Source organism: Vigna umbellata, chromosome 1, assembly GCF_029865625.1.
Source record: "Vigna umbellata cultivar VRB3 chromosome 1, Vumbellata_1.0, whole genome shotgun sequence".
NCBI classification, from domain to species: Eukaryota; Viridiplantae; Streptophyta; class Magnoliopsida; order Fabales; family Fabaceae; genus Vigna; species Vigna umbellata.
The window spans coordinates 51,604,525-51,623,021 of NC_142165.1; the positions used below are offsets into that span (position 1 = coordinate 51,604,525).

The 18,497-nt window shown below is 32.5% G+C and overlaps 1 protein-coding gene across 1 annotated transcript; it reads left to right on the plus strand.

Annotated features, from left to right (window-relative positions):
• The first annotated feature begins 12,534 nt into the window (after positions 1-12,534).
• Positions 12,535-18,228, plus strand: MBAC1 (Mitochondrial substrate carrier family protein). Its single transcript, XM_088103700.1, has 10 exons — positions 12,535-12,858; positions 15,238-15,327; positions 16,457-16,558; positions 16,739-16,843; positions 16,919-17,017; positions 17,086-17,274; positions 17,399-17,497; positions 17,591-17,726; positions 17,812-17,845; positions 17,966-18,228. Exons 1-8 carry the CDS (start codon positions 12,760-12,762, stop codon positions 17,723-17,725), a joined length of 918 nt encoding a protein of 305 aa, XP_087959826.1. The 5' UTR covers positions 12,535-12,759; the 3' UTR covers position 17,726; positions 17,812-17,845; positions 17,966-18,228.
• Positions 18,229-18,497: the final 269 nt, after the last annotated feature.

Consider the following 18,497-nt stretch of genomic DNA (forward strand, 5'->3'; position numbering starts at 1 on the left):
GCTCTTGAAAATTTGGTTTCTACAAAAGAAAGAAAAAAATGTTTTTCTATGTTCTAACAACTAAAACAACAAGGATTTAGATATGGAAGTTGGATCTCATACATATATAGCAGACAATATGCACTCACTAACAAGCTTGCGCAGGAGAACATGCACTCATTAAGTGTAATAGGACATCCTTGTTACATATATGAGCACAGAGTGATGTCTCTCAAAGTAAGCAGATGAATAGGTTCTTGGCGTGTGAGAATGTGAATAGGGCTGATGCAGGTAAAAATGAAGTCGGGTAGACCCACCATATATTTGTCTAAAAATATTTGTCTTGTATATTCTTTTATTAATAAATTTTATTTTCACCACTTTAACTAAAAAAACTATTCAACAAATATTTACTAATAATTATTAGTAGCAAATATCTGTCAGATATCATAATAATTGTAATACTCCATTAACCAGCGGAAAATTAAATACTCATACCCTTTGGACATGTACTCATACCAAACCAATGTGAGTTATATGTTGAAAATAATCTTTCAATTGCAATTAGACGAGAAATAGAAGGTGGCTTAACCATCCATGATGTTTCTATAATCGAATTGGACATGGGTAGTGGTTAATTAAGGTCAAGATGTTGTTGCTCAAGTGTCCCTGTCCAATATAAATGTTCAATTAGGAGGGGAGAGTTTAGGCACATTTTTTGCTTGACCTAAGCATTTGGTCTTGCCAATCTCGGCATGGACACATATATTACATTTTTAAAATTCTTATTCTTATAATTTGTGTCAATGTTAAACTAATGTTTTTTCTTTACTTAGGATTTTTCTCCTCGTGATAAGTAGGCTTTCGGAAATCATGTTGATGACGATAACATGGCAAAAGTAAAGGATGATCCCATCTCAAAACTTTTGACCATATTACTCAAGTTGAGGAGTAAACACATACAGTTACAATGAGACTTTAGAGTATTTGGAGTCAATACTATTAATGTCCCATATACATTTTCTTCCCTAATTCATTGAAAGTTGTTAAGAGAACTTACATGTTAAAAGTTTCTATCATTCAACTATTGACCATATAAGTCATAATATGTGTTATATATTTACCATATATACATTATTACATTTAACTTATAATTTACTCTGTAAGGTGCATGGACAAATTGGGTTTGGAGCAAGGCAAATCCAAAATATATGGATTTTTATCCTTAATCCATGCAAAAATACATGAACACAAACGTTTGATCAAATAATATTTGTAAACAAGGATGAGTAACTAATATATATATATATATATATATATATATATATATATATATATATAAAGAAAACGAATTGTTTCTCATTCATTATAAGTCTCAATAGTTAATTGTAATTATTCCAATGAATTATCTAGTGGTGTAGTTTTGTTCACTATATAGAGAATTCAGTTAAAAAAAATGAAAATTTCATTATAAGAGTAAATTTGACATTTTTCATTACATTATTAGACCACTATAAGACAATTATGACTAATATATCTCTTTAATTTAATAAGAGTTGTGGTTGGCACCAATGTTTTAAGTGGAAGTGGTAGAACAAAGTCACTACAACCCATATACCCTAAGGTTAGTCATCTTTTAATATTTTAGATTTTGGTTTGAAATTGAAATCAAACGTATTTTAAACAAAAAAAAAAAATTTATAAAATTTATGTTCGTTGATGCATGGTCTCACGTAAATTTTGGACATTTTCTCCTATTATGTATGCACTTATTTACGTATAGTGTGTTTAATTCAATTTAAAATTGAAATTTTTTACATCAGAGTTTTAGCCCGGCTTAGATTTACGTCACCCCATCCACGTCGGATTATTAATTAATGTAAAAAACTCAAAAATGTTTATTGTAAAATGTTTGTTTTGTAATAATGGTCATGAATCACGATGACTAATGGTTAAAGGAATTATCCAGTAGAAAGGAATTAAATTAGATGAAATCTTCTCGTATGTAGTAAAGATGACAAGATGACATCAATATGTGTCATTCTTGGATTGACAACTGGACAAATTTGGAGCTTGAACAAATAGATAAAAAAATTGCATTAACTTACATGAAGAAATACAAATGATACAACATGAGGGTTTTAAGATTACGATTGAAGAAAAGTTTATATGGTCTTAAGAGAAAACCTACGCATATTGATATAAGAAATTTGACATTTTCGTGATGACTCAAAGCTAAGAGAACATTTGCAAATCAATCTGACTATTTCAAAGAAAAATCCTTGAAAGAAAATTTGTTACACTATTATTAATATATGCGGATGACATATTGATAGTTGGGAAATAATTATTAAAGATAAGCTAATAGTAATATGACACATATTTACCTTTATTTGCCACATCTAACAATAATAAAATGATTATAAAAGAATGAATTTTTGTAATCTTTAAGAAAAAAAATAAAGTAAAAAATGAGAAATGGTAGTATCAAATAAATGCAAAAAAAATTATGTGTCAAAGTATCATTTTTCTAAAGATAAAACATTATAAAGAGAAATTTAAAGTGTTTGGATATGAAAGAGTTATGACTAACTTAATATATTCTTGACACGCATATTAAAAAAGTTAGGAGAGTATTAAACTTGTGGTTGTCCCAAAAGAAAAGAAGCATGTTGAATGAGTGATTAAAAGGTTCAATATAGAGAGAATGTGAAGCTAGCAAACCACTTGTTGGTTAACTTGAAGTTTAGCAAGAAGTCATGTCCCTCTTCCGCAGAGGAAATGGATGAAATATCAATCAAGGTTGCAAAAGTGTTTTGCTTTATCCAAAACATAAATAAAGTACATAGTAGTAGCCAGAATCAAAAAAATATTTATTATAATTGATGTGATTTCTCCAAGATTTTGGAATAAAAGGAAATGGGTACTCAAAGACCTAGTAAGAATTCAGTATACCATCTTCACAACAAATACATTGATATTCACTATTATTGAATATGCAACATGATAGACCAATAAATATTGAGTTGGTGAAGATCCACTAATAAGATTGATTAGACATGCTTACCAAAGTAGTCACTTAATAGAAAAAGCTTGAATTATGTAGAGATATTGTTTCAATATGTAACTAGAGGGGCAGTCCAACCACAAAGAAGCCAAAGGAGAGAATGCATTTCACAAATTCACATGTTCAAAATTAGGATAAAAAGTTATATCTATTATTGAATGTTACTTCTTTTTTGAATTATAAATGTTAACCTTTGAGTTTATAAAATCACATAAAAGAAAGAAAAAAAAACAACAATAATTACAAATAAATATGAAGAATGTTGTAAGAATTTTTATGTAATAAAGGTCGTGCGATTAAATAGGTGTATTATTAATACCATATTTTAGTAATGGAATTGATTTGTTGTTCTAAAATTATATGAGTCAAGTGTTATAGTATAAGTGCAGTATAATAACCCTAGGCAACGAACATTCGGGATTGGGAAATAACTATTCGTAATAACACCAAATCTTTACTAAAATCTTATGAAATGTTAACGAGACATAATGAAGGGAGCTTAATTACTAACGCAGATTTTTTAGTTGACTATCTTTCTATTGTTAACATTAATAATTATCCTACCAAGTAATTAAACATTAGAACGAATTGTTTTCTCATCTTGCTAAACAAAACTTTCATCAACACTATCATATTCATAGTTATAGTAAGTATACCATATTTGTGGTACAACAGTGAATTTTGCAAAGAATAAAAAAAAAGGATCAGTTAAATTACGTACCCAGGCAGATAGCACACTTCAATTCCTTGAAATCTGACAAATCTATACTTATATATCTGTAAATAAACAGCCATACAATAACATTAGCAAACAATAATATCTAATCTTCTATTGATGAGATTATCATTGTCAAATGTCAAATTCTCAGTCCTTGCCCTAGGAAGAAGGTGCATGGGCCATGGCGGCATTGTTGGTAGATTGCAAATGGTTACATGAGTTGGCTAACATTGTAATTGCTTATGGAATTTCAAAGCTACATTTTTCTCTCTTCATGTTTATGGTCATCATTGAAAGGTATGTTATGTTTATGGATCCACCACTGTGCATAAAAATGAACTCGTTGTAGAAGGATTCGACAAGAACTCAATCAACCATCCAAAACCAGAAAAGCACAAGACAGCGCATGGATCGGTTAAATATGTGCGAAACCAGACCAAACTAAACACCACTGATAGGCAGAAAAAAACCGATGACAAAAAATGAATCACACTGAAGCAGAATCAAAATCAGCATGAAAATTCAAGCAGCAGATAGAGCGATCAAAGGACCATATTAGTCGCGAAGTAAACAATTGAATAAAGAGCCTTAAAAAAACACAAGAGAATGAGAATGGATGCATCACTTGTAAATGAGCAAAAACTACATCAACGTTCTCGAAATCCGACAATTAAACCATAGAATAGACCTAAAACTAATCACATCGGCAGAATGAAAAACACCATAAAAATTCAAGCAGCAGAAAAATTGATAAGCAAACCAAAAAAGTAAATCGCAAAGTAAGAAAAGCATACGGATAAATTAGTTTAACGTACTCATTCTCGTCTTCATCTTCGTCCTCGTCTATCAACTCGTCATCGTCTTCGTCCTCGTCTATCAACGAAGAATCTGATTCTGGAGAAAGCACGGAAGCAAGAAAAGAAATGAAGATTACACAGGGCATACAAATGAGTCACTGAAATTCAGAAGCAATTACGAAAATCCAAAACATAGATGATTCAGAAGAAAATTCCACATACCAACTCCTTCTGCGAGTTGCTCGTGGTCGTTTCTCGGAGGACGCTCAGCTGCAGACATTATTTTGTATCCAACAAAAACCTACGAACGAAATGAAAGCTTAAAACAATTCGCAACTAGCAGTGCCACGAAGAGAAACAAAGTTGGTGCAGTGAGAGTTTAGTAACGCTTTCACGGATACAGGAACAGAAGATGTCAAAGTGTTGCTGGATGGAAAATGTTTTTTTTTTACGCGAATTACAGAAGTTGAAAACCTACTTTTAAAAATATTTTAGTTATTAAACAAGTTAAAGTTAATTTTTATATTATAAAAAACACTAAATATAAAATGTTTGTAAAATTTGTTGTTTAAAATATTTTAGTTATTAAACAAGTTAATTTTTATATGTGTAAAAAAAATAATAAATTTAAAATGTTTGTAAAAATTTGTAGAGACAATAACATGCCAGGTAAGATGTCGGAGAGTTTCGTATTTTAGATATATATGTTGTAAAAGACATTTATTATATGTTTAATTTATTTCTTTGTAAGTTATGCTGTATAATATTATTTTAAAGATTTTTGTACCATTTTTATTCCTATATAAAAGTCTCCTGAAATATAACTTCTAATTAATGTTTAATTCAATTGTTGAAAAAGAAGTTTCAAAATAAAATAATGTTTCTTCTTAATTTGACACTGTTTATACATTTTTTTATTCTTATATTTTTAGGGTGTTATAACTTGTAATATGTATGATGTTGTAATTAAGATATCTTAAACATACATTTAATGTAATATTTATTATGTTAATTAAACAGTATAATACTATAAATAATATACAAAAATATATTTCTGAATCATGAATTACTTCAGAACTTATTACGTTCATTTGCTAAATAACATTATATTATGAATAATATATTTAGTAATTGATATAAACAATAGTATAACATTAATATGAATGATTAATAATGATAATGATAATAATTAGTATTCCTACTAATATATAAATAAATATAGTGGTTATACTAATGCTAATTAAATATTAATATACAAATTCATAAATATTATGAATAAAAACAAATAATGATATTAAGGTTTACATTAATTGATATTAAATTTTAGGTTTAAATTCCTTTTATTTTCACGATGTTATACTTTTAGTCTTTTTAAAAATTAATAATATATTTTTCCATTTAACCTTTGAAAATTAAATAATTTTTATTTTCTCTTAATGTATTATTTCATTACTAATAAAAACGATAACGTATTTATTTACAATGGTAAATGTTAAACCTATTGTTAAACATTATTATTAATATTTTACAATAAATTGAGATATATTGATGCTAAACAACTAGGTTTCAACCAATTTTGATTAAATGAAGGATTTTGACAGGAAATGTGACAATTTATCAAACTTTGATTCCATTCAGAATGGATAGTTACTTTAAGTCTTTTATTAAAAATTTGAAAGGTTTTATTGACTAACTAAGATGAAGTCTAACATAGATATATGTCAAAAGTTTGCTAAATCCACAATTATGTGAAATAATGGGGGTGAAATTAATAAAATGTAAGAGATGAAGATTAAACCTCAACTCCTACACTTCAATAAAAACATTAAATTCTGTATAGCAAATATATTTATTTGGAATATGTAAGGATGGTAACAGGTTATGTTAGGTAAGAATATTATCTACTTGTTTTGTTATTAAGTTTGTTACCGAATACATATTTAAAAAGTATTCGTGTATTTTTAAATTTATGATATCCATGTGTATATACAAATATTTAAAAAAATTATTTTACCTGTTTATTTTGTTTTGCCTTACCAAAAGACTTTTGTAATAATTATAAATAACTTCTCATTTTTCATTTATTTGCTATTTTCTAAAGTGATTCCAAATATCTAAAAATGAATGTTTTTTAATTGACAATTAGAGTTGAATTCATTTTGACTATTATCATCATATGATTTGCCTACATTTAGTTCTTATTGCTCATCATTAATAAGAGTAAAGGTTTGTTGGGTAGATATTCTATATATTAACTTACACATAAATTAAGACATTTCAAGTATGATTTAATGACTATAAGTGATTAATGAAAAATATTTAAGAAATGAATGACAAAATGTTAATTATAACTTGAAAAGTAAATTCTAAATCAAAGTCCAATGATCCATGAAAATTTGCTTCCTACACCCGTCAAATTTCTTCCTACCCTCCATCAAATATGTGAAATGTCATAAATAACCTCATGAATTATGTAATATCATCAGCATCTCCCGAGGACCTAACCAGCACCTCACCAAAGCTTCGGGAGAACTCAAACCCCAACACAACAAATATCAGTATGATAGTGTCTTCGGGAAGAAGCAACTTCAAATAAAACAAGCAAGGATAAAACTGGAATTCCAATAAATGATAGAGTGCAGGTAGAAATTGATGGGGTGCAGGGAAGACATCTTGACAATTAAGGCCCATCCTTGGATTCCAAAACAGAAACACAAATTTGTTGAGTTTATAAACACTAGTGCAGAATTGATCTTTAACGTCACCCCATAGACGTCCGTCCACGAAAACTCCAACGTAAATAATTGACCGGTGGCATAAATGTAAATAATTGAGTGTGGAGACGTCCGTCCTGGAGGGGGACGGACGTCTATAATATAGTAGACGACAGACCCCTCTTAACGGACGTTCAAAAGACTGACTGGTTGAACTACCCGGTCAGCCTCTTGAACGTCCGTCCTGGAGGGGGACGGACGTCTATATGTAGTAGACGTCCGTCCCCCTCCAGGACGGACGTTCAAGAGGCTGACAGGGTAGTGAACCGATCAGCCTCTTGAACGTCCGTCCTGGGGGGGACGGACGTCTACTATATATGGACGTCCGTCCCCCTCCAGGACGGACGTTCAAGAGGCTGAGGGGTTGTACTACCCTGTCTCTTGAACGTTCGTCCTGGAGGGGGACGGACGTCCATATATAATAGACGTGCGTCCCCCTCCAGGACGGACGTTCAAGAGACTGAGGGGTTGTACTACCCTGTCAGTCTCTTGAACGTCCGTCCTGGAGGGGGACGGACGTCCATATATAATAGACGACCGTCCCCCTCCAGGACGGACGTTCAAGAGACTGAGGGTTGTACTACCCTGTCAGTCTCTTGAACGTCCGTCCTGGAGGGGGACGAACGTCTATTATATATGGACGTCCGTCCCCCTCCAGGACGGACGTTCAAGTGACTGACAGGTAGTACAACCCCTCAGTCTTTTGAACGTCCGTCCTGGAGGGGGACGGACGTCCATATATAATAGACGTCTGTCCCCCTCCAGGACGGACGTTCAAGAGACTGAGGGGTTGTACTACCCTGTCAGTCTCTTGAACGTCCGTCCTGGAGGGGGACGGACGTCTATTATATATGGACGTCCGTCCCCCTCCAGGACGGACGTTCAAAAGACGTTTAAAATAAAGATACACACTTCAAAACGCGAACCCGCGAGGAGTTATGCGAACCTTTCCCTCTGCGCCTTGCATTTCCAGGTTGGTTTTTATGCGTTTTGGTCCATTTAATCTTACTTTTGTTCCGATTAAATTGTTCAGTGATGACATATCTTTCATTTGGACCGATTAAAAATCGTTTTCTGTGCATTTTGGTGCAGTTTGTTGCGTGTTCTTGGGCGGCGTTTTTTGGCCTACATTTTTAGGTCGTTTACTCCTCCATCTTCCTCCATTTTCATTTTGAATCTGTTCTTCAGACGTGTTGCAGTGCACAAACAAACGTTCAAACCCGTAATCCTAAATAATCCTAACCCGTAATCCTAAATAACCCTAAATAAGCCGTCTAATAAAGCCCTTTCTGCAGTAGTATATAGACGTCCGAGAGGTTCACAGCGGACGTCTATATAGACATCCGGGCTGACACAGCGGACGTCCATATAGACGTCCGGCCGAACACAACGGACGTCCATATAGACGTCCGACCTGACACAACGGACGTCTACATAGACGTCACCCGAATAGACGTCCGTTGGAGGTCGAACGTTAAAAGGCCTAAAGAACGGACGTCTATGCCCGTTTCTGCACTAGTGAAATTTCATTCCATCAATCAAATTCAAGAAGTCAATTCTAAATTAACCATTAAAGATTGGGTGAAATTGAAGAAGCAAATTAAAAATCAAACTCTAAAAAGAAATAAACTTGCTTCGAAAAATTAAAGAAAGTGCAAGAAATTAACAAGCAATGATAGTTATACAAGAACATTAAAAGTAATACAAGAAATAAAAAGGGTATAATAAAACTCAAGATCAGAAAATTAAAGTGCAAGAAATTTAAAGAAGTGCAGAAAGTAAGAATCAATTTGTAAAAACAGTAAAGATTGCAAAATTGAAGCATGAAATGAAGAAAGAAATTGAAGATTTGTATTGTATTAAGATCGGAACAGGAAATGTACAAAGATTTTACACTAAGGAGCTCTTGAGGTTACTTTGCATTCCTAACAGTCCTAAAATCAACCCTTTGTACAGCAAATCCAAGCTTTTTTCACTGGTTACTTTGCACTCAGTGATGGTGATTAAATTATGTTTAAGATTCAATTATTTTAATATCAAAATATTTTAATATAAATAGTTTTGTTAGGAAAGAGTTTTATTATTTTAACACACAATTTTCTTTAAAAACTATTTTTTTAGAGTTCTTTCATTTCTCTCTAGGATTTGGATTCTTTTCTTTGCTTGTCTGATTGAAAAACTGAAACTTTGTGATTGATCCTTACGGCGAGTTCTTCAATTTGGACCGATCAGTTTCTCCGTTTGAATATGAGTTCTAGTCCTTTTTCCACTCGAATGTACCTTTTTAGTCATTTTTATGAGTCTCTACTGACTAATGGTTCACTCTAATCATGTTTGTGTTGTTCATAGGAGCAGATAAAGTTTCTTGTGTATTTGAAGGTATTCTTAGATCTATCAAGTTGTTTGGTTGTCTTTCAAGTAAGGGAAACTAATTGTCTTATTTGAAGTTATAAATGTTTTAAGAATGTTAATTTGCATGTTTGATTTGTCTGAAATTGGTTTATTTGTTGATATTGATTGTTTTACATGTTGTTTATGGAATTGGTTAAGTTGAGTTGAATTGAGAATTGATCAATTGAGTCAATCATATCGGACCTTAAAAATTGTTTTTGACTAAAGTACTAAAATATGAATATCAATTTGATAAGTTGAATAGGTTTCATTTTCACAAATCACTCAATTTTCTACTATTATCTAATATAGCGTTGAGTAGTGGCAAGCTAGCGTTGAGCGTCAATTCCTTGTGCAGGTTTGAGAGCATTTAGCTCTAGACCACTAAGTGATAGATTTGTACCGTTGAGCACTATACTTGAGAATGCTTTGGCACTAAGCGGTGGCAAAGCACTGTTGAGCGCCAAAGCACCGTTTAGCGCCTAGATATGTTTCGCTAAGCGAGTCTTTTTGCGAGGATAATGATGTTGAGCACTAGAACTATTGTCGAACGACACTTTTCGTGAAAGGTTTGACACTAAACATTAGGATTATGTCGTTGAACGCCACCTTTTGCAAGAAGTCTAACAATGAGTGCCACCTTTGAGCATCAATGTCTACGTTTGTTATTTTATTTTTCTTTTGTTAATATTTGACGGAACTTATGTATGCTTATAGTATTGTGTGTTATTCTTTGTGGTGATGATTATGATTGTGAATAAGTATGGTGATGATGTTGTGAGAATTTCAAGAAGAAATTATTTGTGGTGATGTGTTTGTGTATGCATTGACATTGGGGGTTAAACAAGGATGTATTATGATATTCTATCAATCATTCAACTCATATAGAGAAATGAAGTGGGGGAAAGAATGGTAATAGGCCTCAGCCACCGGACACTAGTTTGGTCCTAGGCAAAGGGGACTAACCTTGTGAGTAGTAAGGTGATAACTCCTTTATTTATGAATCTATAGAGTATGAATACTACTACAAGGGCACACCTATAGTGAATCTCAATGTCAAATGCATGTATCTGGATAATTGAGTCTAGTATTAACTGTTTATGTGTCTGTATATCATTTATTGTATTTAATTCATGTTTAGATTTTATATGGTGTGATTTAATTGTTTATAAAAACTTTTTTGCACATTAGCTTACCTGTTGTCTCTTGTGTATTGTTTGTTTCTCTTAAAATAATCACTTTATTAGTGTAAACATATGAGAGATAGGTGTTGAAGCATCTCAGCAAAATACGATGATGGAGTAGCGTGTTTCTTTTGGTCATCTAGTAGTGACCATTAGTTCTTTTAGATATATTTTATTATTATAGTTATTTAATATTAGGTACATCAAGATCAACCTTCTAGCGGAAAAAGAATATCTAAAAATAAAAGAGTTATGAAAATACTATTCAATCATTTTCTAGTGTTTTTTTCGCAACTTCAACCTAGATTTAAGGTATTATTTTTAAGAGTTAATTAAAATATTGTAGTGATGGCAAACTCATCTTAATCTTGACCCTAACTCACTTTAAAAGGGTTTGGAGGCTGAGACTTTTTTTTTTTGCCCCATTGAATGGAGCCTCCTAGAAAGGGTTTTTGCAAAGGGTGGGTTAGGATTGATTCATGGATCTTGGGTCAAATTAACAACTTTAGTAGCTCTTCTAAGTATGCAAAAGATATAAATTTCTAAATTGTTGTGTATCTGATCAATATAATAGTTCTTATTTTCCCATCATCCATCCTCAACTGCAGTTTTACCAATTCATGTGAACATTTAAATTTATCAAAAAACCCTTTGGTTAGTTTAAAAGCCATCACATAATAGTAATAAATTTATTGGAAGGTCCTTTACTTTTATCATATTTTGTTGTTTTGTTGTGTTGTCAATCGTGACAGAACAAGATGAGTTTTGAAACTTTAGATGTATAAATTATTAATTATAATTAGAATGGTTCTTTTACCACCAAGAATATAGGTGATTTAAAATGATGGTAGTGATGTAGATAGAAAAAGTAAGAAAGCTTGGTAATTACTTCTAAAGCTTTGTAACTATCATATTACGCAATGTCAATGGCAGTAAGGTGTTGCAAAAAATTGAGTAAGCACTTAAAATTGCAAAATGGTTTAATATGTAATGATAATTACTTTCATGTAAGGTTTTCATATAAGGTGTAATGCATATGAGTATTATTGTGCAACAAAGTTTTGAGATATCTTTTAATGCTTTGCATAAGATTAGAGAGAATATATATGTGTGTGTACAATGTTTATTAACACCTTTTAGGATTATTATCTGCATATTAATATGATAATATTTTATCATAATTATTCTAATAATTTAAAATTTAGTTCCAACTTTCATATTTGATAAAAAGTATACGAAAAGAAACTACGAAGTTATAATTTATTTTTTTTAAATTTAGTCACCCTCTTGTACTTACGATCCCGTGATGGGTGTGGATTTATTTCCAAAGCTCGCTAATAATGCAAAATAAATTTTTATTTTTATTATCTAATAATTTATACCAAAAACATATATCTTATAAATTAAATACTTTGATTTAAGTATCTTATAATAATTAAACTGACACAAATATCATAATATACTTCAATTAAAATATTTAATTAGTACATATCTAATATCTAATGTTAGCATAAATTATTAAATACTTAAAATAAAAATGAATGATGTATTAGAGATTTTAGACCTATTTAATTTTTATATATTTTTTAATTTTTTAAATACTCTTTCTCACCCTCAGCTGTGATGGTTTTTTTTTTTTTTTTTCTGGTCACAGGGCTAGCATCACCATCCTTGTTCCGTTGAGAAACTGGCCTCAGAAACCTCAACAGTGTTTTCAGCTACCGCGGCATTAACTCTTACACACTCTGGCGGTCAACGATTAGCACGCGGAGATAATTGGTTCGGATAGTAACAACGTAGTTCGTATGTATCTGATAGAACCGATTCTAGGTTCAAGCAAGTGAGAGTTATGGAGGAGATTTCAAGTTCAGGGTACAAGGAATATGTTGCTGGCTGTCTCGCTGGTGTTGCCGCTGTAGCCTCTGGCCACCCCTTTGACACCGTCAAGGTTAAATTTTTATCAACTTATATTGACCCCTTTGGTTGTCATTAGCGCCTCCGTTTGATACAACATTATTGGATACTTGTCCTTTTTATTTTAGTGTTTTACTGTTCTGCCCAATGCTTGTTCTTGGCTGTTGAAAATGGTGTTTGGTACTTTTGTATGTTATGTAAGTTTGAAAATTAAAATGGGGTGCTCTAATTCAACTGTCCATTTTTCTGAGCAAGCATAAAACAATTTTAGATCTCAATTTTCCATAGAGTTCATTTTTCGTTGTCATTTTTTTCGTGCTGAAACTTAATGTGGTTAGTTTTGTCATTGTTTATTGGTTGATTGAGACTGCCGTTAACTTTTAAGCGGGTATGGTATAAGGGATTGTGTTGAGCTTGTCAGTATTACTTAGCTTAACGACCAAGTTCTACTTTTCTTGGCCTTTTTACTGACAACTGCTGGTTTTTGAATGGGATGGTAAAAACGGTAACTTATGTTCTATTTAGGGATGACATGATGATCCAGATCTATTCTTGAACTGTTTGTCTAATTCATGTCCGGGCTTTATTTGTTAATCTTTCTAAATAATTTAAGCGTGTATAAGTATTATGATATTAATGGTGAAAAAAATGGTGGTTGTTACACTCATGAAATAAACACATGATGAACACTGAAATTTGGTATTTAGGCACACCGATTAAGCAGAAATAACAGAAGTTGTCCGAGAAATGTAACAACTGTTATAGAGAATAACATTGTTTGAAGAACTTCCAAATACAACTTCGCCGCTAACCTTTTTTCTACTGGCTTTTCTATACGAATTTCCCTTAATTTCTCCTTCTCATTAAAACGGAATAACTGCCTACTATCGGATCTTATATACATCACTGAAGTAAACAATGCACATAGTTAACAGGATGTAGCCACTCCTATTTTCTGCCAATCACTGCCCCTAATCTCATCATTACCGCCTATTGTAAAATCATCAATGTCAGAAAGTGTTATCCAAACTTGACATGTAATTGCTTTGATTCTGTCCATTGCTTCAACCTCCATGTGATTTCGAAGAAGCACCTCGGGTATTGAACTTCCATCCTGATGAAATGACACCTTTTGCAAGCAGTCCTACATTATTTTGTTGCCAATTAGAATTCTGCCCCCTAAATAGTCTACTGTCTATGTGTGATTCAGTCAACTCTTCTCTGTCTCGTGAATTTGGCTTGAATGTGGGATTGGAGATGAAAACTATGAATCTGGTGCTTGATCTCCGGTTTAAGTCCACCAAGGAAGTACCCTAAACATTACTCATTTTGTAATTGTTTATACTTGAGAGGAACCAAATCAAAAGTTTTAATGTAATTTCAATCTTGCAACCAAAGCCTTCTTAAAATTTCCAAAGTGAGATGCTCTTTGGTTTCTCTCAATAGGCTAAGCCAGTGTATCATTAGGCTTTCTATAATTGGCTAGCATGACCCTTTCATCCTACAATGTATTATGAACCGAAAACTACATTTATGCTCTTGTAATCCATACTTGGCTACGACTGGGAAGATTTACTCAACCTGTACTTCTAGGTCACAAGGTGGCGACTTCACCATTGTGCAGCTCATCCCCATAACAAATAATGAAGAAAATTATAGGAAGTTATATTACTTAGGTGATCTAGGAAAGAAACATAATGATTTTTCCATCTCCTTGGCATGTGAAAGTTGTTGCACTGCTTTCCTTTATCAATTTGTGTGCTTTTGTGATAGATAATGATAGTTAGGCTCCCCATGAGGGGCTCAAATGAACTTAACTTTCCCTCTCTGTCTCTCTTGCTTGCTCTGTATGTGTGTGATTAAATAATGTGGTATACGAGCAGGAACAAGACTATAGGAACAGAATGTGACTTGCAACTAAACACGGAATGACACTAACTCATATAATTATAACATACATAAATGCCATGCATGTAATAACTTGATCAACAATATCATATATGTAAGCTAGAGAATATAATCCATATTTACAGAAATTTGCCTTACCCTTAACATTAGACTACTCAACTAATTCACTTTACGAGATAATATCAATAATAAGCTGTGAAAATGGTGAGATTTTCTGAAATTTTAAGTTTATGCAGCAGTGAACACAAACATACCTTATCTTGAACGATCTTCCTTGATCACATTTCTTTAGTTGCTGTAAGAAATCGGCCATACTTTTTGTCATTCTATTCGGTTCATGATCTTCTACAATGTTTTTATCCATCATACTTGTAACTATATCTATTTTAGTTTCTTCATTGCATGTTCGTGATTTTTGGATGGTTTTTATTGTATTTAATTATGTTTTAGTCATCTACTTTTAAAATTGTGGCCTATCAGTAAACTATTATTTCCCCATTAATAGGTGATGCTGCAAAAGCACAATGCAGAAGCACATATGATTCAGTACAGAAATGGATTACATTGCACTGCTAGGATATTAAAGACAGAAGGAGTATGGCTATTTGACTCAACTACCAAAGGATAAAAACAATGGGTTATTTATTCAAATTCATCATAAGCATATGAAACTACTGCTAAATTGTATCAATTCTTGTTCATATGCTTACTTATGTGTAAAAGCTGGAGGTCTAGTCAGGTGTAGTTTATCTTTACGAGGCATGTAGTGGGTCCAGTACTCAATTCTATTTGGGTAATTTGGATTGAATATTATACTAATTGCAGGACCATCACATCATTTAATTAAGGGATGACCCCAGTTGCAACTGTGATCATGGCCATAAGAAACGAAGTTATTTGACCATCTGAAATTTGTGTCCTGTCTGTGGAAAGTTATGTTCCATGAGAAGAAATGATGTCATGTCTGAATCGGAGATTGTATTTCTTAGTACCTATTTATGTAATATTTTGTTAAGTATTTGTAGAAATCTTGCTATACTTGACATCACTTATACTGTAAAGTCAGAACTAAGAAGCTACATATGTTCAAATCTACTATTTTCCTTTCTATTCTGTTCTGATGCTTTTTTCATTGTGACTTTTAACATTTTGTTTTATGATACGTTATTCCTCCAAAATTGGAGTTAGAATTTATGATCCCTGAGCCAAACTTTAGAAATGGGTTTAACGTGTAAAGTATGTCTTATTATACTGAAGATTTTAGGTGATAAGTGAAGTATGATTAAATATACTTTATTTTGTCTTACATTGAATTGCTGTGTCCAAGAGTTGTTCTCCTAAAAGCTTAAGCTGATACCTTGTTAGTTGGGGACCCAATCACGCAAGAGTGAGTTGGCTTTAAGTGTAGATAGATAAGGCATGGACCCGTTTTGTGTTGAATTTCAATTTAATTATGAAGAATGGATCCGAGGGACAATGGTGGAATTCTTGAACTTAGTCACAGAGACTGACATTATGTAAATGGGTAACTCTCCCAAAGGCATACAGAGATCCATATTATGCCAATGTGTAACTGTCTCAAAGGCATAAACATTAACTAGAGGTCTATAAATGATTTAAATATGTCTAACAATATGTTATGTTTTTGCGTTTAGTTTTAATCATTGATGTCAAGGGAATTGACTTGAGAGTTTTTAAATGTAATTTTGTACTAACTCTTACAGATCAAAGGACTTTATAGAGGAGCAACATCATCTTTTGTTGGGATGGCAGTAGAAGGATCACTATTTTTTGGTATTTATTCCCAGACAAAAATGTACCTTCAGGTGTGCTTGTAATGGCTTAAATGATGTTTATCTTGATTTGACATTGCATCAATTAGCACACTCCTTATGAGATGAATTTTAATAATCTTTTTAGTTTTGTGAGTATCATTTGTGATTTATCTTTAATCTTAGTATGGCTTTAGTTCATATCTTTTCCTTTGTTTACCTAAACTAATCTAGGGGGGAGTTCAAAGTGGGGAACCACGGCCGCAAGTAATAATACCGTCTGCAGCTTATAGTGGTGCCATCATCAGTTTTGTGTTAGGTCCAACAGAGCTGATAAAGGTAAAGTGATCCTGTGCCATTGGTACCTTTATTGTCTCTAATAACCATACCAATTCAAAATTTGAATTTCTACAGTGTAGGATGCAGATACAAGGCACCGACTCTTTGGTTCCCAAGTCCAGTAGATACAGTAGTCCCCTTGATTGTGCTCTTAAAACAGTAAAAACTGAAGGGGTGAGAAAATTCTTTAACATTCTGCAAAACCACGATTAATGTGTTATACCTGACGGTATTCCCTTCAGGTGAAAGGAATTTTTCGTGGAGGTTGTACAACATTGCTTAGAGAATCTATAGGGAATGCTGTCTTTATGAGTGTCTACGAATATGTGCGTCATCAAATGCATTCAAATATCAAAGTTTCTTCATCCAATTACAGCAACCTGGTTGATATTGGAATCGGGATTGCTGCTGGAGGTCTTGGTGGTGTTGGTGTAAGCATCTTGATAACTAAACATGTTTTTTTCTACTGTAGTTGGCAACTACTATGCTATGTATATTAACCATACTGAAGCTTCTTTTGTTACTTTTTGTGATTTTTGTTGATTGTTATACCAGTTTTGGTTGACGGTTTTGCCTCTTGACGTGGCAAAGACTTTAATTCAGACAAACCCTGACAAAAACTGTCCAAGAAATCCTTTTCGGGTCTTGAGTTCAGTAAGCTCTCTAAATATTTCTACATTGATTCTGTAATTGCCAATCATTTATATATTAAGAAAAACAATGTACCAAAAGTGGTTTTATTTGTAGGTCTACCAAAGGGCTGGATTTAAGGGGTGCTATGCAGGTTTAGGTCCTACTATAAGTCGAGCATTTCCTGCTAATGCTGCAACAATTGTCGCGTGGGAGTTAGCATTGAAAATGCTAAGCATAAGGCGTGACTAAGGTTGGTTCCTTTCAATTATGATATGATGACCTTTCTTTTCTGATACGCATCAAATGGTGATTCTTTTTGCATTATCTTTGTACAGTCTACCAAATTGCTGATCATACCGCAAATCTCAGGTAACTTTCACAAAAGCTATTTCTCACCCTAGCTAAGATTTGGAGAAGATAATGATTTAGTAGAATGCATTTTTTCTGGGGAAAAGTTTCTAATTTTCAATTTCTCTTTTCTTTTACTAGGACATCATTCAGCATTGCATTTGAAGCCGCTTATTTAATTCTTTTTTATTAGAGAGCTTGGTTAAAGAACTTGGAATCAGGGGCCTTGATTTTAGCTGTCCTCTACATGACTTTTACCCTCTAATTTTTTGGATAGAACATTTCTATCACTGGCATAAAATAATATTGTTAATAGCCATTGAAGTTGAATATTTTTGGAAGTGTATGGCATGGCCAAGGCAGAAAACCCACCTTTTTGCACAATTAAACTATCAGTTTTATGATCTCTCTCCACAACATGAGTTCATACGTTTAATATAGATTAGTAATCTCACGTTTAGTAGAAAAAAAGACTTCATTCTGTTATGACCCACTCATTTGATTGATTAGTATTCTGGATTGGTCCAACTAAATCATTCCTTATCATAATTAAGAATGAGAAATGATAATTGTACATCTATCAATTCAGTCCATGTACCACAAATTGAAATTAAACTTATCATTCATGTAAATAAATTTAATTAGAGTTGATAACTGACTCAACGCGTTTAAT